This window comes from Gorilla gorilla, chromosome 21 (genome assembly GCF_029281585.2).
Source record: "Gorilla gorilla gorilla isolate KB3781 chromosome 21, NHGRI_mGorGor1-v2.1_pri, whole genome shotgun sequence".
Taxonomy (NCBI): Eukaryota; Metazoa; Chordata; class Mammalia; order Primates; family Hominidae; genus Gorilla; species Gorilla gorilla.
In genome coordinates, this window is record NC_073245.2 from 15,030,675 (window position 1) to 15,052,000 (window position 21,326).

Genomic DNA, 21,326 nt, shown 5'->3' on the forward strand with positions numbered 1-21,326 from the left:
TCCAGATACTAGGGAGGCTGACGCAGGAGAATTGCTTGAACCCGGGAGGCAGAGGTTGCAGTGAGCCAAGATTGCGCCACTGTACTCCAGCCTGGGTGACAGAGCAAACCTCCATCTCAAAAAAAAAAAAAAAAGACTTTTCCTAATAATTATTCACTAAATTCTAGATAAAGAATTCAAATTCAAATCTTGACCCAATAGGAAATGGAAAAATATTTTGATAAATATTTATGAGATCTTCCTATGGGCTTCCAAACATAAGAAAAAAACCCATAAAACATAATGAATGACCATACAAGTTTTAAGACTTCAGTATGCCTCAAAGGATTATATTGGTTAGTATAGTTTAGGTTTCAGTGACAGAGAACTCAGCTTGAATGGATTAAGAGAAATAGAAAATTTATTCATCTAAACAAAAAGCCAGAGGTATCTGGCCTCCACTGTCCAGTCCTAGTCTTCATAAATGTGAAGTTTGTTAGCCACATTAATAAGCAAAGAAATGTAAATTCAATGGAGACAGAATTTTAACCTACCAAATTAATAAAAATCATGTTAACACCTGGTGTGTTAGGAAGGATTCAAAGAAGTAGGCACTTAAATACATTGCAAGTGGGAGTATACATTGGTATAATTTTTCTGGTGGAAACTTAGAAATGTGTATCAAAAGCCTTAGAATTTTACTTATTCTTTGACACAGAAATTCGATCTCTAGGGTTTTTTCCTACAGAAGAAATCAGGGGAATTTACCAAGATCAAGCATGCTTAAGAATGTTTCTTGAGCCAGGTACAGTGGCTGACGCCTGTAATCCCAGCACTTTGGGAGGCCCAGGTGGACGGATCACCTGAGGTCAAGAGTTCAAAACCAGCCTGACCTAAAACCCCTGTCTCTACTAAAAATACAAAAATTAGCCGGCTGTGGTGGCAGGCGCCTGTAGTCCCAGCTACTCGGGAGGCTGAGACAGGAGAATTGCTTGAACCTGGGAGGCGGAGGTTGCAGTGAGCCACGATCACACCATTGCACTCCAGCCTGAGCAACAAGAGGGAAACTCTGTCTAAAAAACAAACAAACAAACAAACAAAAAACCAAAAAACGAAAAGAGAGAGAGAGAAGGGCTCTAAAGCTGGCCTAAAGCCTTATTAGCATGACTTCCACCAGACCCCTGTTCGTCACACAGTACTGACTTCAGGAATATACTTGATCTGAGTTCCATTAACCTGAGAGGGCTGAGTGTAATGGATGAGAAGTTTGTTCAGACCACATTTTAGGATGTTATCCATCCTAGTAATCATACTGTGCATTCTATAATTCTGACTTATGTGCATTGATTCTCCAAGCCTCCTTTTATTAGGCTGGATTTGAAAAGGAGCAGCTGAGTTTCTAGAAGGACTGACATGACACTCACTTAGATATGACCTTTCATACCTATGTGCCCCTGAAGGTGAAGTTCTAGACACTAACATCTCCACCTGTCTTAGAAGATCATCTTGCTCGAGTGCTGTGGCTCATGCCTGTAATCCCAGAACTTTAGGAGGCCTATGTGGGAGGATTGCTCGAGCCCAGGAGTTTAAGACCAGCCTGAGCAATAAAGTGAGACTTCATCGCTACACAAAAATTTAAAACTTAGCTGGGTGTGGTGCTGCACACCTGTAGTCCAAGCTACTCGGGCATATACTCATATAGAAATCAGGAATATATAATGCTGTTTTCAGAATTCTCACTACCTGCCCCAAAACTCACAGCTCAGGTCAAAATTACCAATAGGAAATTTTAGCCAGGCATGGTAGCTCATGCCTGTAATCCCAGCACTCTGGGAGACCTAGGCAGGAGGATCTCTTGAACCCAGGAGTTCAAGACCAGTCTGGGCAACATAGTGAGACCCTGTCTCTAAAAAAAGGAGAAATAAATTAATTAAAATTTAAAAATTGAAAAGAAGAAAAATGTAAAATTATATTTTTTTAGAAAACGAAATTGCAATTCTTTTGTGTGCAAGTGTCTCATTGTGAGATTACAATATGCTTAAGTTGGGGACCCAGTGTTATATGTGTTTTACATCACTTACAGGGCAGTGAATAGAAAGAACAGGAAACACCCAAGGCAATGCTGGAGCAACACAAGTATTAATAAATTCAGGCAGGCAGTATAGTATGGTGGTTAGAGTGTGGGCTGGTAACAAACCTGTTTGTGTTCTAATTCTTACTAGGCACTTTCTAGCTGGGAGACCTTGGCTAACGTCCTTTTAAAAGTTTTAAATCCATCCAACAAGTACTTACAATGGATGTGTCAAAGACATGGAGGATGCACAGTAAACAAAGTAGACAGCACTTCTGTCCCAAAAAAGGTCTTTCCATAGTCCAGAAGACAAATTTGAAAAACTGAGGAAGGGCCGGGCTCGGTGGCTCACGCCTGTAATCCCAGCACTTTGGAAGGCGGAGGAGGACGGATCACCTGAGGTCAGGAGTTCGAGACCAGCCTGACCAATATGGTGAAACCCCGTCTCTACTAAAAATACAAAAGTTAGCCAGGCGTGGTGGCGCCCACCTTGGAATTGTTTGAGCCCGGGAGGCAGAGGTTGCAGTGAGTCGAGATCATGCCACTGCACTCCAGCCTGGGCGACAGAGCGAGACTCCGTCACAAAAAAACAAACAAACAAAAAAACCACTGAGGAAGATCTTAACTGTAAAATTCAAATCATACCCACTTCCAAGCCATGTGTGGATTAAACGAGATAAGCCAACTAAAGCGATTACTCAGCTCAGTGCCTAGTATACAATTAGTGCTCAACAAGTACTAGCGACAGCTTGCCAAAGCAAAGCAGACTGAAGTGTGGGTTTCATTTCTCATCATGTGATAAGTGATAAAATGCTCTTAACCAGGTCGGCTCACCTGGCCTTTCCATTCGACCTAAATAACGTCTACTTACTTGCGAAAGGGAAGAGCTCTGGCCCAGGTCAGCAAGCATTTGTCAGGCTAGAGCCTCCGGGTGGCGCTTCTCGCCTTCAGTAACCGGTTACCTCCAGAACCCGGGCGCCAGCTCCGGCCATCCACGGTTAAGCGGGAGCTCCCATTGGCTAATCGCACACTGAAACGCACGCCTTTTCCCGCCCCTGACGCTGCCGTCCAATGCGCGCCTCTCGACTCTGCTCCGCCCCGCCCCGCCCCCGTCGCCCTGCCTCCCTGGCGTATTTGCGCCATTGGTGGATATTTTGGACCGTGATGGTGGCGCTGCGCGTGCGCACTCGCTCCGAGCCCTGCTCCCGGGAGAGGGAGCTCTCGGGTCGGGGCTAGGGAAGGCTGACCCTGCTCGGCCCGGGTGAAAGGACGGCGACGGCACTGGGTGGGGCCGAGCTCCAGGGCTGGCTGCTGGGCTGCTAAGGGAATTGTGAGCCGCTCGGAGCCGCGCGCCTCCCGGGCGGGGCGGGGCCGGCCGTGGGAGTCCGCGCGTGCCCGCGCCGAGCTGCCTGCTCTGGCGGCTTCGCTGCTAGCTCGCGGCGACGTCGGGCCGGTTTTTCCAGGATGACAGAGCTGAGGCAGAGGGTGGCCCATGAGCCGGATGCGCCACCCGAGGACAAGGTAGCGGCAGCGTCGGGGTGGGCGCGGCCGGGACAGCGGCGCATCCGGGAGGCCTGCGGGGGACGCGCGCAGAGGGGTCGTCTTGTTCTCTGACCCTTTGTCGCAGCCGACGGAGGCCCCGGGCCCGGGTAGCGCGAAGGGCCCTCGGGTGCCCGGCCTTCGCGGCGCGCGCGTCAGGGGTCGGCGGGTCGGGGTCCCGGCTCAGGGTCTGACTGAAGTGGCTCCCCCGGGGCGCAGGAAGGAGCTTCTCGGGAGTGGCGCACGGCCTCCTGCCTCGCTGGGCTGGCTGCGGGGACTCCCCTCTCCCCCAACTCCGTGAGGCCTTCCTGGAGGTGAAGATATGCAGAGCCTTCTTAGGGAGGCGGCTCCTCTGAGCGCAACTTAGGCTCTCCGTTCCTTTTTACAATGTTATTATTTTGGGGGGTGGGGGAATCAGGACAAGGCCATAGCATTTGCCTCCTGGGAGATGTAAATCCCTTCTTGGGCATGAAATCATCGGCTTTGAGCAAAGGGGTGTTACCCAGTGAGCCAGTCCGTCATCAGCAGGTGTTGGAGGGCGTCCTCCCGGTTGATGGGTTGTTTCCTGCACCGTGTGGGCTCTGGTGGGTAGGGGAGGAGAGTAGGAAGGAGGCCATCTTGGCGGGGACAGTGGCGGGGGTGGCGGGTGGGGGAGTGAAAGATTTGTGTAGGGGAGTTAAGGAAGGTAGGGATTGGTTTTATTACTGTGGAGGTTGAATGGCAGTATAGGACTTTGTAGCAGTAGTTGTGCTTTCCGAGATAGCAGTGATCAGGAGCCCTGTGTTTGGAAAACTGATCAGACAGTGATGTGTAGAATGGACTGAGGGAGCCTGGACCAGACTGAGGGAGCCTGGACCAGAATGAGGGAGACTGGTTCACTCGGGATTGCCCATGAGTGACCTGTAGATGTTTTCTTTGGCCCACATATTGCCTTAAAAATCAGAAAGTTTCTCCTAACAATCTAAATTTCTTGCCTGTCTTAGATAATTGGAGGGTCCACCATCACTTTGTCACCTGATCAATGGTTGGCTGGAGCTGAGGATCATCTGTTCCCACCAATCCCTGTTGCCTTACACCAGGCTGACGGCTTCCCCTAATGCAGCCTGTAACTTTTTGATGACTGGATGCAACGGACATTAGGGAGACACCAAGAAGGAAGAAAGCACAAGATTTGGTGACAGGATGTCAACAGAGCAGTTACACTAGGAGGAATGTTTTTGGTGAAAGATAAGGAGATCATGGGTTTTTTTAAACAACTTTCGTGTTATTGCAGTTGACAGTGGACTATCCAAAGAGAACTGTTCCTACTGATTTTTAGAACATATATTTTGGCCAGGCACAGTGCTGCTCGCCTGTAATCCTAGCTTCTAGGGAGGCTGAGGCAGGAGGATCGCTTGAGCCCAGGAGTTTGAGACCCTGTCTCAAAAAACAAAAACAAAAACATATTTTGGAGAAAATTTAGGGCTGGGGCTGAGGATTTAGCAGTCGCTTGCAGAGACAAGATACTTTGAAGTCTCTAATTTTTCATTTGGCTATCCTGGTTCAGCCTGAAAGAATTCTGACTTACCTTGTGCTACTAGTTGGTGAGTATGCAGATGTTTGGAGGCTCTGTAGCTCTGTTTAAGGGTGAGATCATGCTTGATGTCAGTGGGACTTTGTGGACCTAGAAGGTGTGAGGAGAGAGAGAAGAAAGAAGGCATGATAGCTGGTGGGCCATGTTTTTGAAAAGCTAACTATGTACAATAATTAGAATGTCAAAAAACAACCTTGGGATTATGAGATGCAACATAAAGATTCTACCCTCCTTCCCGGACTCGTTGGATCCATCCCCCAGAGATAAAGTGCGAGTTGAACCGTCTTACTTTCACATCCTGTACTTTAGACTGGGAGGACCTGAGGAGCTGTCCAGCTAGAGGTGCACTTATATCACTTATACAGTGACAGAATGCCTGGGGTCATGAGGTCCACTTGTGGCATGTTGTTTCCTAAAAGACAGCTGCTATGCACTCTGTTAAAAGCCTGATGTTCATTACCGAGAACAAGACAATCAGTTCCTCACCCCATTATTCAGAACTTCTCAATTGTCACTGAATTGTCATGTATGGGATTTTATTATTATTATTTTTTTAGGCGGAGTCTCTCTCTGTCGCCCAGGCTGGAGTGCAGTGGCACGATCTCAGCTCACTGCAACCTCTGCCTCCCAGGTTCAAGCTAGTCTCCTGCCTCAGCCTCCTGAGTAGCTGGGACTATAGGAATCCGCCACCACACTCGGCTAATTTTTTTTTTTTTTTTTTGAGAGGGAGTTTCGCTCTTTTGCCCAGGCTGGAGTGCAATGACATGATCTTGGCTCATCGCAACCTCTACCTCCCAGGTTCAAGCAATTCTCCTGCCTCAGCCGCACGAGTAGCTGGGACTGCAGGTGTGTGCTACCATGCCCGGCTAATGTTGTATTTTTAGTAGAGGCAGGGCTTCTCAATGTTGGTCAGGCTGGCCTCAAACTCCCAACCTCAGGTGATCCTCCCGCCTCAGCTTCCCAAAGTGCTGGGATTATAGGCGTGAGCCACTGTACCTGGCCTTTTTTTTTTGTATTTTTAGTAGAGATGGGGTTTCACTCTATTGGCCAGGCTGGTCTTGAACTCCTGACTTCGTGATCTGCCCGCCTCGGTCTCCCAAAGTGCTGAGATTACAGACGTGAGCCATCACACCTGGCCATGTTTGGGATTTTTAATAAGGGAACATTTTAAAAACTGTGAAATCTATTATTTGTCTTTGAATGTATATAGTAAACTTTTGTTTGTTGGTTTGTTTTTTTATGTTTTTTGAGACAGAGTTTCGCTCTTGTTGCCCAGGCTGGAGTGCAATGGCACAATCTCGGCTCACTGCAACCTCCGCCTCCCGTGTTCAAGCAATTCTCCTGCCTTAGCTTCCCCAGTACCTGGGATTACAGGTGCCTGCCATCACGCCTGGCTAATTTTTTTGTGTTTTTAATAGAAACGAGGTTTCACCATGTTGGCCAGGTTGGTCTCGAACTCCTGACCTCAGGTGATCTACCCACTTTGGCCTCCCAAAGTGCTGGGATTACAGGTGTGAGCCACCGTGCCCGGCCCATAGTAAACTTTTAAAAAATCCTGATTTATTCTGTTTCATAGTTTGGGAAACACCGACTTCCATGACTTTGGCTTTGCCAATATTCTTGTGTTAGAACCCAAGGAAATTAGAAATAATAAATTTTAAGGAAATGCATTATGAAACAAGAACTTTTTAATTTCATAGTAGAAGAATCTAGTGAACAATTTTCAAGTCAGAGCTTTAAAAGCTCTGGAATAGGCTGGGCACGGTGGCTCACGCCTGTAATCCCAGCACTTTGGGAGGCTGAGGTGGGCAGATCACCTGAGGTCAGGAGTTCGAGACCAGCCTGACCAACGGGGTTTTAGTAGAAACCCCGTCTCTACTAAAAATACAAAATTAGCCGGGCATGGTGGTGCATGCCTGTAATCCCAGCTACTCAGGAGGCTGAGGCAGGAGAATCGCTTGAACTTGGGAGGCAGAGGTTGCGGTGAGCCGAGATTGCGCCGTTGCACTCCATCCAGCCTGGGCAACAAGAGCCAAACAATGTCTTAAAAGAAAAGAAAAGCTCTGGAGGCTGGGCGTGGTAGCTCACGCCTGTAATCCCAGCACTTTGGGAGGCCGAGGCGGGTGGATCACGAGGTTAGGAGATGGAGACCATCCTGGCTAACACGGTGAAACCCCGTCTCTACTAAAAATACAAAAAATTAGCCGGGCGTGGTGGTGGGCGCCTGTAGTCCCAGCTACTCGGAAGGCTGAGAGGCAGGAGAATGGCGTGAACCTGGGAGGCGGAGCCCGCAGTGAGCCGAGATGGCGCCACTGCACTCCAGCCTGGGCGACAGCAAGACTCTGTCTTAAAAAAAAAAAAAAAAAAAAAAAAAGCTCTGGAGTAAACTTGAAAGATTCCTCAAAATGTTACAGTTGCTTAACTGCTGTGGCAAAACTGTCTTGTAAATAGAAAATCATTAGTATCAAAATAATCTGGAGAATGTTTATTTATAAAAGTCAGAAGGTATTTTGTTATATTTAGCATCTGAGAATGGAATTTTCAAAGCCAATTGCTAGTAAAGGAAATGTTCTCCTCTGGGAACTGTGCTTATAATTTTAAAGTCCCAAAGCACAGTGTAGTTGCCAAACTAAGAAACTTGGAGTTTAGGCTTTGGGAATGATCCTCTTCCTACCCAACCATATTTTTCTGATGGAGCTTAGGAGAGCAAAGGATGAGATATGGTCTGAAAGATTGGCATCTTAAAATTTATGATTGAGTTGGCATTTCAGGAGATTTTGTTTCGGAAGTTAGCGTATAGGTTCAGGGGTTTTCTGCTTTACTTAATTGCTGAAGTGCTATTTAAATTAGAGCTTTACTTATTTCAAGGTTTCCTTTCTAGATCGATGAAACCCATATGGAGAGGAAATAGTGACATCATTTAGAAAGGGGAGTTTAAATCTTAACTGAAGATAGCATGTAAGAGCAGGGGCTTGGGTCGGTTACATCTACCTTGAGCCTGGGCTCCGCCACATAAAGCCTGTGTAACTTTGAGTAGATCATGGAAGTTGTGGCAGCCTCAGTTTGTCCATCATTAAAAAGGGGGTCATAAAATTATATGTGCTTTACAGGATATTCATGTGGATTAGATGTATGTATGGGCTGACAGCAGAGCTTGTCACATAATATGTTAGCTATGTTGCTACTGATTAAAATAGATTTTTATAGAAAAAACTTTAATATTCATCTTACACTCTTGAAAGGTGATTAAATCTTCAAGTTATACATATTTGTAGAACCTATACATATTCATTACCTTTTAAGGAAAGTTTTATAGAAAGGACTTAGCCTTCTATGACCTATCTTCGGTTCATTTTCAATTTTAATTTTTTTTTTTTGAGATGGAGTCTCACTGTGCCACCCAGGCTAGAGTGCAATGATGTGTTCTTGGCTCACTGCAGCCTCTGCCTCCTGGGTTCAAGTGATTCTCCCATCTCAGCCTCCTGAGTAGCTGAGATTACAGTCACATACCTCCACGCCCAACTAATATTTTTATTTTTAGTGGAGACAAAGTTTCACCATGTTGGTCAGGCTGGTCTCAAACTCCTGACCTCAGGTGACCCACCCGCCTTGGCCTCCTGAAGTGCTGGGATTACAGGCGTGAGCCACCGCGCCCGGCCTCTTTTTGGTTTATTTTCTTGCGGAATTTTTCAGTACTCCGAATCACAGGCTTTAACTGTAGAAGGACCACTGAACATTGTTGTATGCAATTACCTTCTTTTATAATTAAAAATGGTTTTCAATAGACTTTGAGATTGAACTACTCAAATAAAATATTAAAGAACTATAACTACTTCAGGTATAAGAGAAATGCTTAATTTTTTTCAAGAAAATTTTTTTATGTTGAGAAATAATTTGGGAATTAAAAGAATCAGTAAACCTTAACTATGATTCCCAGGCTTAACAGGGAGAGGAGGTGAAAGATTGTTTTCTCATATAACCAATTATTTTATGTTTCTTATTTTTGTTGCTCAAACAGTATGATTTTATTTAAAAAACTCAATTACTGCATGATTTTGACTATTTAAAATTAGTTTTTCCAAAATCTATTTTTAAAAAATGTTTTATGTTTGCCCAGGTTAACATGGTATTTCATTAGAAGAATTTTTATCGGCCGGGCGCGGTGGCTCATGCCTGTAATCCCAGCACTTTGGGAGGCTGAGGCGGGCGGATCACGAGGTCAGGACATTGAGACCATCCTGGCTAAGACGGCAAAACCCCTTCTCTACTACAAAAAAAAAAAAATTAGCTGGGTGTGGTGGCGCCCGTGGTCCCAGCTACTCAGGAGGCTGAGGAGAATGGCATGATGGCGTGAACCCGGGAGGCGGAGCTTGCAGTGAGCCGAGATCACACCACTGCACTCCAGCCAGGAGGACAGAGCGAGACTTCATCTCAAAAAAAAAAAAAAAGAATTTTTATCATCTTTTAAAAATGTTAAATTGCTCTCCTTGGTTGTTAGGACTAGAAGGGACTTTAAAGGTGTTTTTTATTTTTAGGAACAGGGTCTCACCTTGTTGCCCAGGCTGGAGTGTAGTGGCACAGTCATAGCTCACTACAGCTTTAAACTCCTGAGCTCAAGCCATCCTCCTACCTCAGTCTCCTGAGTAGCTCAGGACTACAGGCCTGAGCCATGGCACCCGGCTTGAGGTAGTTATTTTATAGAAGAGGATGCCGCAGCTCAGAGAGTTTAAGTTGTTAGCTCAAGATGACTTAGTTGGTTAGATATAGAATGGTTCGTATTATGAAGGTCTTCTATTTATTTATTTTTTGAGACGAAGTTTCGCTGTTGTTGGCCCAGGCTGGAGTGTAATGGTATAATCTCAGCTGACCGCAACCTCTGCCTCCTGGGTTCAAGCAATTCTCCTGCCTCAGCCTCCTGAGTAACTGGGATTACGGGCATGCCACCACGCCCAGCTAATTTTGTATTTTTAGTAGAGATGGGGTTTCTCCATGTTGGTCAGGCTGGTCTCGAACTCCTGACCTCAGGTGATACTCCCGCCTCGGCCTACCAAAGTGATGGGATTACAGGCGTGAGCCACCGCGCCTGGCCTATGAAGGTCTTCTACTTCCCAGTTGTTGTTTTTTATTTTTTTCTCGTAGAATTAATTTACATACTTTAAAAGCTTCTTTATTGATTAACATTGATAGATATGATACCCAAATATTACCTATTTTTCTTATTTGGCTACAAAATCAAAAAAATACTATATAAATCTTTCAAAATGTTAAATGTTAAAAAGGTCTCAGAGTAAATGTGGAGACTCTTTGCAGAAAAAAATGTGTGTGTTTTATAGAGAAAGTTGATTAGTTTCAGTTTTCCTGGTTATCGGATGACTGTGATTTAGACATTTGTGAGCACTTTCCTGGGAGCGGCCACTCTGGTATCCTTGAAAGGCACTCCCAGCGCAGTGCTTGAAGACCACAAGGCGCCTCACCCAGGCAGTGGGTGAGGCTGCTTGGAAGAAATGCTTTCCAGTTAATGACTGTTAGCATGAGAACCATTTGTTCTAGTAATAAGCAGTCATTCAGTATTCAACGCTTCTCTTTAGAACATTCACTGACTGTAGGGTCTGCTATGGACAGTGTCTGTATTTCTGAGAGGGGCTGGTGTTATCAGTGTTCATAAGGATATTATTCAGAATTTTATGCCTGTTTTGACTCCACATAATCAATTTTTTTCCATACCGATTTAAAGAAATAATACAATCTTTTTAAAATCAATAATATTTAAGAGTTTTATTTTTATTTATTTATTTATTTTTTGAGATGGAGTTTCTCTCTTGTTGCCCAGGCTGGAGTCCAATGGCGTGATCTCAGCTCACTGCAACCTCTGTCTCCCGAGTTCAAGTGATTCTCCTGCCTCAGCCTCCCGAGTAGCTGGGATTACAGGCGCCCACCATCACACCCAGCTAATTTTTATATTTTTAGTAGAGACAGGGTTTCACTATGTTGGCCAGGCTGGTCTCAAATTCCTGACTTCAGGTGATCTGCCTGCCTTGGCCTTCTAAAGTGCTGGGATTACAGGCGTGAGCCACAGTACCCAGCCGACTGCATATTTAAATTGGTAAGGTAGAAAATGAGCATGAGAGTCTTAACAGCTGATGGATATGGGAACATAATACTTGATAAAATCATTCGGAATATGTTTGATAAACAAGAAGATTGTATAAAACCTGCACTGTCCTACTAATGTAAAGCATTTCTCCTCCCTCACTTTATTCTCAACCTTACAACTGCCAGAAATTATATAATCTTGAATATATTTGAGAAACTCTTTTTAAAATGAATCTTGTAACTAATTTCTTTTTTGAATTTATATATATAAATATATATATATATATACTTACTTTATAATAGAGACAGGGTCTTAAAATGTTGACCATTGAACTCCTGGGTTCAAGCGATCTTCTCGCCTCGGCCTCTCAAAGGGCTGGTACAGCGTGAGCCACCGTGCCCGGCCATTGTAACTAATTTCACAGGGCAGATAATCATTCTTAAAACTGTTTGAAAAGATTTGAGTGTTACTATTTCTGGTTTTCACACTTTTCCATCTTTTCTAGGATCCACGTAGGTGGAGGACATTCCTCTCCACAGTTTGTTAACCTACATTCTATGTTGTTAAGGTCTCCCAGCCCTTCTGGACTGGCACTAGAGGCTGTTGGGGGTGAAAAAGTACAGCTGTTTGTGTATCATACTGCCTCTGGTACAGAAAAGAGACGGACACTGACTCTTTACTATTAATTTTGCCAAAGTCTCCTTGAAAGAATGCTAATTTGTTCCTGGCATTGGGCAGGGTTCCTGCCTTCCAAGTCTTGTCATGTGGTGGTTACTTGGCTGGGGTAATAGTGAGGCACCCCCTCCCCACCTCCACGTATGGTCCCCGCTGGGCAGCTTCCTATGCCAGTCACTGATATTTATTCTCATGTTGTTTGCCCCAACAGTAGGGATGGCATTGAGCCCACTAAGTTGACTGACCTTTTGAAGAAAGTTAAACTTTATGGTGTTATTTTGAGTAGGCAGTCTGTGGTTCAGAATTTGTAGGGAGCAAAGGGTACTCTGTGAAGTTTCCTTTCTCCCACCTGCCTCTCCCCAGGGACAGCCTCATGCCACACTGTGGTTCTCATGAGCACTGCTGTCTGTGTGGAAGGACCTGACCTGTCCTACCAAAGTCAGACATCTTTTTGATTTGTTGTCTTTGGCAGAAGCTCCTTTGTATTAAGGTCACCATAGGGCCAGCTTGGGGCTTCTCTGTAAAGACTTTGCTGAGGTTTTGAGAGTTCCTGGGACTTGGGATTTACGGGCAACACTCTCTGCCCCTGGGTCTCTGATGTGGAGAGGATGTCTGCCATTGACACCGAACCCCTGAGTGGGCAACTCTCAGAGCCATATCTCCACAGTCCATGCCTGGCTAGTCCTGTGGTTTCAGTGGTCTACAAGACATTCCTAGGTGCATGCCCTTCAGTCCACACAAACTGACTTTGTCTCAAATCTGAATTCTCTCATTCTACTCTTACCACCCTCCTTCAGTTTCTTTCTTCTGCGATAAAATCCCAGATGACTCGGTTACTCAGGCTTGAAATCTCCTATTCCTTTGTTCCCGTGCCCAGGGCAGGATGCAGATTCTAACTAGGTGTGACTTGGAATCCTTATCTGTTTGTTGTTTGTTTGTTGTTTGTTGTCTGTTTGTTGCTCTTGGAGACTTCAACATTTCAGGACTGCAGTATTGTAAATGCCTGCAGTATCCTAAATCTGAATTCCTTACCTCTCCTGGAATCCTTATCTGTCTTTTACTCTTTGAGATTTCCCAAATTTCAGGATTTATTGCTTGCCTTATTGTAAACCCTGTGAATTGAGCTCCCTCCTGTTAGGATTTGCTCTAGGTCCCTCCTAATCCATCTTGTTCTTTGTATCTTTCAGTTCTGAAACTACCCTAATAATTATTGGGGGGGTGGGGTGGAATGATAGAATTCTGGCTCTTTTTCATAATGCTTAAACTTTAAGATCCTTTGTAGTCCTCTGTCTCTCATTTCCTTCCAATTCTTGTTTCAGGTTCAGGGGGTACCTGTGCAGGTTTGGTACATGGGCAAATTGCACGTTGCTGAGGTTTGGTGTACAAATGATTTTGTCACCTAGGTAGTGAGCATAGTACTAGATGGGTAGTTTTTCAATCCTCACCAGCCCCCCACTCTCCACCCTCAAGCCCTGGTGTCTGTTGTTCCCCTCTTTGTGTCCATGTGTAGCTCCCAGTTCACTCTGCAAGTGAGAACATGTAATATTTGGTTTTCTCTTCTTGCATTAATTTGCTTAGGATAATGACCCCTAGCTGCATCCATGTTGCTGCAAAGGATATGATCTTATTCTTTTTTATGTAGCCTTCTCTCTTAACTGGCCTTTCTCCCTGCTTGGTGCCTCTGTCATGGATCTTGATTCTTGCTCTTTCCTACCTCTGAAATGTGTTCTTTCTGTCACACTCCCTCATTTCTACCCTTTTTTTTTTTTTTTTTTTCAGATGGAGTCTCGCTCTGTCGCCCAGGCTGCAGTGCAGTAGCGTGATCTCGGCTCACTGCAGCCTCCGCCTCCCAGGTTCAAGCAATTCTCCTGCCTTAGCCTCCCTAGTAGCTGGGACAACAGGTGCTTGCTACCACGCTCGGCTAATTTTTGTATTTTTAGTAGAGTTGGGTTTCACCATGTTGGCCAGGCTGGTGTCGAAGGCCTGACCTCAAGTGATCTGCCCGCCTTGGCCTCCCAAAGTGCTGGGATTACAGACATGAGCCACCGCACCTGACCTTTCTACCTATTTAAGTCTTATTTTTTCAAAAATTATCTCAGAGCATCTCTGGCTAGAAGAGACGTAAGCATGTATTATTAAAAATTACAGAAGTAGGTCTCTACAAAAATATTTTTTAAAATTTGCTGGGCGTGGTGGTGCATGCCTGTAGTCCCAGCTACATGGGAGGCTGGGGTAGGAGGATCACTTGAGCCCAGGAGTTTGAGGCTGCAGTGTAGCCCACTGCACTATAGCTTGGGCAACAGAGCAAGACAATGTCTCAAAAAATATACATGCACTCTAAATATTGCTCAAGTTTTTAAACATTTTGACCCAGCATTAAAAAAATTTTTAGTTGACTTATATTTATGGGATACAGAGTGATAGTTCCATACGTGTGTTCAGTGTATAATAATTAAATCAGGGTAATTAGCATATCCATAACCCCAGACATTTATCATTTCTTTTTTGTTTTTTTTTTTTGAGACGGAGTCTCGCTCTGTCGCCCAGGCTGGAGTACAGTGGCACAATCTCGGCTCACTCCAAGCTCCAACTCCTGGGTTCACGACATTCTTCTGCCTCAGCCTCCCGAGTAGCTGGGACTACAGGCACCCGCCACCACACCCAGCTAATTTGCATATTTTTACTAGAAATGGGGTTTCGCTATGTTAGCCAGGATGGTCTTGATCTCCTGACCTCGTGATGCGCATGTCTCAGCTTCCCAAAGTGCTGGGATTACAGGCATGAGCCACCGCGCCTGGCCACATTTATCATTTCTTTAAAATTTTTTTTTTTTGTGGAAACAGGATCATGCTGTGTTGCTCAGGCTGGTCTCGAACTCCTGGCCTCAAGTGATCCTCTTTCCTCAGCCTCCTAAAGTGCTGGGATTACATGTGAGCCACCATACCCAGCCTCGAGTTGATTTTTGTGTATGGAGAGACATAGGATAGGGTTCTAGTTTCACTCTTTGGCATATAGATATCCAGTTTTCACAGCACCATTTATTGAAGAGGCTGTCCTTTTCCCAATGTGTGTTCTTGGTTCCTTTGTGGAAAATCAGTTGACTGTAAATGCATAGATTTATTTCTGAGTTCTCAATTCTGTTCTATTTGTCTGTGTGTCTGTTGTAATTTAATTTAATTTGTTAATTAATTTTATTTATTTTTGAGATGGAGTTTTGCTCTTGTCACCCAGGCTGGAGTGCAATGGCGCCATTTTGGCTCACTGCAACCTCTGCCCTCCAGATTCAAGCCATTCTCCTGCCTCAGCCTCCCAAGTAACTGGGATTACAGGCATGCACCACCATGCCCAGCAAATTTTTGTATTTTTAGTAGAGACAGGGTTTCACCATGTTGGCCAGGCTGGTGTCGAATTCCTGACCTCAGGTGATCCACATGCCTTAGCCTCCCAAAATGCTGGGATTACCCGGGAGGCTGAGGCAGGAGAATCACTTGAATCTGGGAGGTGGAGGTTGCAGTGAGCCAAGATCGCACCACTGCACTGCAGTATGGTTAAAATGACCGTACTACCTAAAACAATGTGCAGATTTGCAGATATTTTTTAAATCCTGAAATCTGTATGGGATCACACAGAGATCCCAGTAGCCAAGATCCCAAGATCACACAAGATCCCAAATAGCCAAAGTGATCCCAAGCAAAAAGAACAAAGCTGGAGACATCACACTACCTGATTTCAAAATGTACTGTGAAGCTGTCGCAACCAAAACAACATGGTATTGGTATAAAAACAGACACACAGGCTGGGCGTGGTGGCTCATGCCTGTAATCCCAGCACTTTGGGAGGCCAAGGTGGGTGGATCACTTGAGGCCAGGAGTTCGAAACCAGCCTGGCCAAAATGGTGAAACCTCATCTTTGCTAAAAGTACAAAAATTAGCCCTGTGTGGTGGCCTGCACCTGTAATCCTAGCTACTTGGGTGGCCGAGGCTAGAACTTGGATTTGCTAGAATTGAATTGCTAGAACTTGGGAGGTGGAGGCTGCAAGTGAGCCGAGATCATGCCATAGCACTCCAGCCTAGGCAACAGAGCCAAGACTCTGTATCAAAAACAAACAAAAAAAGAAATGCTACTGATTTTTGTATGTTGTTTTTGTGTCCTACAACTTTAGTGAATTAGTTTATCAGTTCCAAGAGTTTTTTGGTGTTTTTCAGTTTTTCTATATGTAAGACCATGCCATCTGCAAAGAAGGATAGTCTGACTTCTTCCTTTCTAATTTGGATGCTCTTTATTTCTTTCTCTTGCCTAATTTCCCTGGCTATGATTTCCAATACTATGTTGAATAAGATTGGTGAAAGTGGACATCCTTGTCTTCTAGTGCTTAGAGGAAGGCTTTCAGCTTTTGCCTATTCAGTTTGATGTTAGCTGTGGGTTTGTCATATATGGCCTTTATTATGTTGAGGTAGGTTCCTTCTATACTTAATTTATTGAGAGTTTTTATTGTGAACCGTTGTTGAATTTTACAAGTGCTTTTTCAGCATCCTTTTTTTTTTTTTTTGAGATGGAGTCTCACTCTGTCGCCCAGGCTGGAGTGCAGTGGCACGATCTCAGCTCGCTGCAACCTCCACCTCCCGGGTTCAAGCAGTTCTCCCTGCCTCAGCCTCACGAGTAGCTGGGATTACAGGCGCCTGCCACCATGCCCAGCTAATTTTTGGTATTTTTTAGTAGAGACGGGGTTTTGCCATGTTGGCGAGGCTGGTCTTGAACTCCTGACATCAGGCGATCTGCCCACCTTGGGCTCCCAACGTGCTGGGATTACAGGCGTGAACCGCTGCACCCGGCCAGCATCAATTGAAATGATCATATGGTTTTTGTCCTTTATTCTGTTGATATAGCATCATTTTTATTGATGTGCCATTTTCATTTTGTGGCTGTATCTCAACTTATTGAACCAATCAGGCATTTAAGTTGTTTTAAGGTTTTTGCTATTGTAAGTAATGCTGCAGTGTGGTATTCTTAGATAAGTGCCTTTGTTTGGAACTGCTGACTCAAAGGGATGTACTTTGTTTAGGTTTTGATACAATTAATATATTCCCTTCTGCAGTAAATTTGTAGCCACTCTGAATGCCTGTCTTTGTGATCTCTCCTCCCTGCAGAGTAATACTGAGTATTCACTTGTTTCTTGATTTTAGCAGAGGCATTTTAGTCTACTGATTACAATCATAAACTCAGGAGTTGGACTCCTTGGTTTATAGCCTAGTTCAGTCATTAACTTGTGTCTGTTTTCTCACCTGAACAATAGGGCTGAGAATAGTATCAACCTTATAGGGTTGTTCCGAGGCATTATCATTTCTTTCCTTTACAAATTGTGTCTTAGAGCTCAAGTAGTTGATCAGGGAAAGTGTCTCTTCATAGAATAGATGATGAAGTGATATAATTAAAATACTTAAAATTTCCAATCCCCAATGAATTGATAGAATGAGGCAGTAATCGTCAATGCTGCTACCATCACAGAAACAACCAAATACTATGTACCTCCTGATGGAGAAATCTTGTCATAAAATCATATTTGAGCTCGATCAAGACTCTAGTTCTAAGTGCTGGTTTATAGGAAATTCAAGAGACCGAAGAACACATGGACCTGGTTGCTTTAGTAAATAAGTGTGTGTGTAAATTTCTTTTTCCATGTCTGTGATTTCCTGGCTTATAATTCTGAAAGCCCTTATTAAAGTCTCTTGTTATAACTTTGGGGCACTTGGAAACTCAGAAGCAGGCCTCCAAAAATAAAATCTCCCTCTCTGACCATCTCCTCCTCCCCTTTCTCCTGCTCCTTTCTCTCCCCAAGGCAGGAATCTTCTCCTGCCTTTCTATCTTGGAGCTGGCCATAAAAAATTATCTGGCTTTCCTTGTTTGATTGCTATAAGACCCTCATTTCAAAACCGTATAGCCTGGAGGGAAGACTGCTGCACAGGGAGGCTAAGAAGAATCTGAACAGACAGGCCTTGCTGGGTTTCCCCACTTAGTCTGTTAGTATTAGATAGTATCCTTTTTGCTTAGTCACATTTCTGCATGGTTGTCCATGCAATGTGTGCATCTAATGAAGTCTTTATAAAAGGCTTTAGAGGACAGGGTTCAGGGAACTCCTGAGTAGCTGAACATGTGGAGGCTTACAGGAAGGTGAACACATGCTGGGAGGGTGGTGCACCCCAGCTCCACTGGGACAGAAGCTCTTGCACTGGAGACTCCGAAGCTCTTGCAATGGGGACTCTTCCAGACCTCTCCCTATATATCTCTTCATCTGGCTGTATATTTGTATCCAATATACAGTATTGTATTGGGGGGGTGGTGATGGGGACTCCAGCTTGAAACTGGTAGATCAGAAATTCTTGAGCCTCAGATCTACAACTGATGGGAAAGAGGGGGTGTTCTTGTGGGACTGAGCTCTCAACCTGTGGTTTCTGAAGCTGTCTCTAGGCAAATAGTGGCTGAAGTGAATTGAATTGGATGGTACCCAGCTACTGTCCGCTGCAGAATTGATTGCTTGTTGAGTGTGTGGGGAGACATCCAAAACATTTGGTCACAGAAGTCTTCTGTGATTGTTGTTACAGTGTGAGAACAGAGGGGAAAAAAAACGAGTTAGAGTTTTACCACTTTCACACACTACTCTCTCTGATTTCAAAAAACATGGAAGAGTGGGGAGCGATAGAGATAGATATGAAAGGTAAAACCTATAGATTAAAAGACTTCAGGTGCTGGTTCACTTGTGCCTGTAATTCCAGCGCTCTAAAGGCTGAGGTGGGAGGATGGCTTGAGGCCAGGGGTTCCAGACAAGCCTGAGCAATAGAGTGAGACCCTATCTCCTAAATAAAATATTTAAGGCCGAGTGCGGTGGCTCACATCCATAGTCTCAGCACTTTGGGAGGCTGAGGCAGGTGGATCAGTTGAGGTCAGGAGTTTGAGACCACCCTGGCCAGCATGGTGAAACCCCATCTCTACTAAAAATAGAAAAATTAGCCTGGCATGATGGTGCATGCCTGTAATCCCAGCTATTTGGGAGGTTGAGGCAGGATAATCGCTTGAACCCAGGAGGTGGAGGTTGCAGTGAGCCAAGATCACGCCACTGCATTCTGACCTGGGTAACAGAGCAAGACTCCATCTAAAAAAAAAAAAAACTTAAGGCATATTAATGGTTTCTGGATCTAATTTGGATCCTGATCCAATCAAACTGCAATAAAGAGAAAGAATTGAAGTTATTGGGTAAATTTGAATATTGGATATTTAAAATAAAGGAATTGTTAATTTTTTAGGTGTGATATTGGCATGGTGATGTATATTCCTCCTGTATAAAAAGCACTAACCATAAAAGAAACTGTTGGTAAATTGAGCAACATTGAAATTAAGAACTTATGTTTATTGAACCACAGTATTAAGAGTGAAAAGGAAGGCCACAGGCAATGAGAAGATATTTATAACAAATGTATCTGATGCAGGGCTAATTTCTAGAATCTATAAATAATTACTTCAAAATAAATGTATATAAAAAGACAACTCAGTAGAAAAATGGGCACTTTGTTTTTTTATTTTTTTTGAGACAGGTTCTCACTCTGTTGCCCGGTTGGAGTGCATTGGCTCACCAAAGCCTCAAACTGCTGGGATCAAGGGATCCTCCTGCCTTTGCCTCCCTAATAGCTGGAAATACAGCCAAACATCACCATGTCTGGCTAATTTTTGTATTTTTTTTGTAGAAACAGGGTCTCACTATGTTGACCAGGCTGGTCTTGAACTCCTGGGCTCAAGCATTCCTCCTGCCTCAGCCTCCCACAGTGCTGGTATTATTGGTGTGAGCTACCATGCCCAGCCAAAAATGGGCACTTCAGATGATCAATAAACATGAAAAGATGCCTAGTATCATTAGTCATCTGAGAGATGCAAAATTAAAACCCTCAATAAGATACAACTGCACACCCACTAGATTGGCTAAAATTAAAAAGAATGAAAATTTTGATGGTTGGCAAGTATATGGAGCAAGAGGACCTTTCATAGACTGCTTGAGGGAGTATAGATTGGCACAATCATTCTGGAAAACTGTTTGACAATATTTACTAAAGCTAAATATACACAGACTTTGTGATCAAGCAGTTCCACTCTTAGGTGATTGCCCAGTAGAAATCTGTACATGTATTCACTGAAAGTCAAGTTCCAGAACATTCAAAGCAGTGTTCTTTGTAGTAGCCCCAAACTTCAAACAATCCAAATTGTGAATAATGCTGCTAGGAACATGAGTGTACAAATATCTGTTTGAGTCTCTGCTTTCAGTTCTTTTTCTTCTTCTTCTTCTTCTTTTTTTTTTTTTTGAGACAGAGTCTTGCTCTGTCATCCAGGCTGGAGTGCAGTGGCATGATCTTGGCTTACTGCAACCTCTGCCTCCTGGGTTCAAGCGATTTTTGTGCCTTAGCCTCCCGAGTAGCTGGGACTTCAGGACTGTGCCACCATGCTCTGCTAATTTTTGTATTTTTTGTAGAGACAGGGTTTTCCCATGTTGGCCAGGCTGGTCTTGAACTCCTGGCCTCAAGTGATCCGCCCACCTTGACTTCTCAAACTGCTGGGATTATAGGCATGAGCCACCACGCCCCTGCCTGCTTTCAGTTCTTTTGGGTATATGCCCAGAAGAACTGGATTGCTGGATCATATGGTAATTCTGTTTAATTTTTGGGGAACTGCCACACTTGGGTGTTCTTGTATTTTAGAAACTTCTTGGTTTTAATTTCTTCTGTAGATATAATCTACATAAACAACTATTGGGATCCTCAGTAATTCAAGAACTACTTTAATGAACTGTATTATCAAGGAGAGGGTTGAAGCAGCCATTGTCAGTGAGTGTAGAAAGTGATAACGTGGGTGAGTTGGGTGACATACTCTTTTGCTCTCAAGTGACCCAGTTTGGTTGATATGATATATGGCCCCCCTAGTAATGGAGTTCATATTAGGCAGATGGTCACACTTGGTAATGAAGTCGCCTTAGTGTTGGTGTTCCTGTGGAGCTCCCTGAACTCGCTCCATAGGAACGAGGAACTTTAATCTTCCTATGATGGCCAACCTTGGTGGACCAAGGTTTAGAATGAAAGAAATTGCTTTGGAGACTACATATCTCTTTTGAGATTTGACATACTTACCAAAATGAGTAATGATTCTGACGTTCTTCCAGTGTTATTTGAAATTCAACATGAAACTTTTCCTACATGTTTCTTTGTTAAAAATGTTGAGTAAATTTTGAGGCAAAATGTACATTTTTTTCATATAAACATCGAAACCATCATGTTGAGGATTACATGCATTCTGTGAAGTTTGTGTATTAACAATCCGTGTATGTCTTCCTGGGAAAATGTTAACTGCAGAGGGTTTGC

The 21,326-nt window shown here is 44.1% G+C and overlaps 1 protein-coding gene across 3 annotated transcripts in view; it reads left to right on the forward strand.

The window, feature by feature from the left end:
• Positions 1 to 3,187: 3,187 nt before the first annotated feature.
• CDS2 (CDP-diacylglycerol synthase 2) overlaps positions 3,188 to 21,326 on the forward strand; it is a 71,433-nt gene continuing 53,294 nt past the window's right edge. The window contains exon 1 of one of the 3 annotated variants that reach the window (XM_004061774.5): positions 3,188 to 3,571. In XM_004061774.5, coding sequence (XP_004061822.1) covers positions 3,515 to 3,571 — 57 coding nt within the window. In that variant the 5' untranslated portion in view covers positions 3,188 to 3,514. Of the gene's footprint in view, positions 3,572 to 4,585; positions 5,173 to 21,326 lie in introns of those variants that run through there. The other 2 variants (XM_055372528.2, XM_055372529.2) reach the window with 2 other exon arrangements.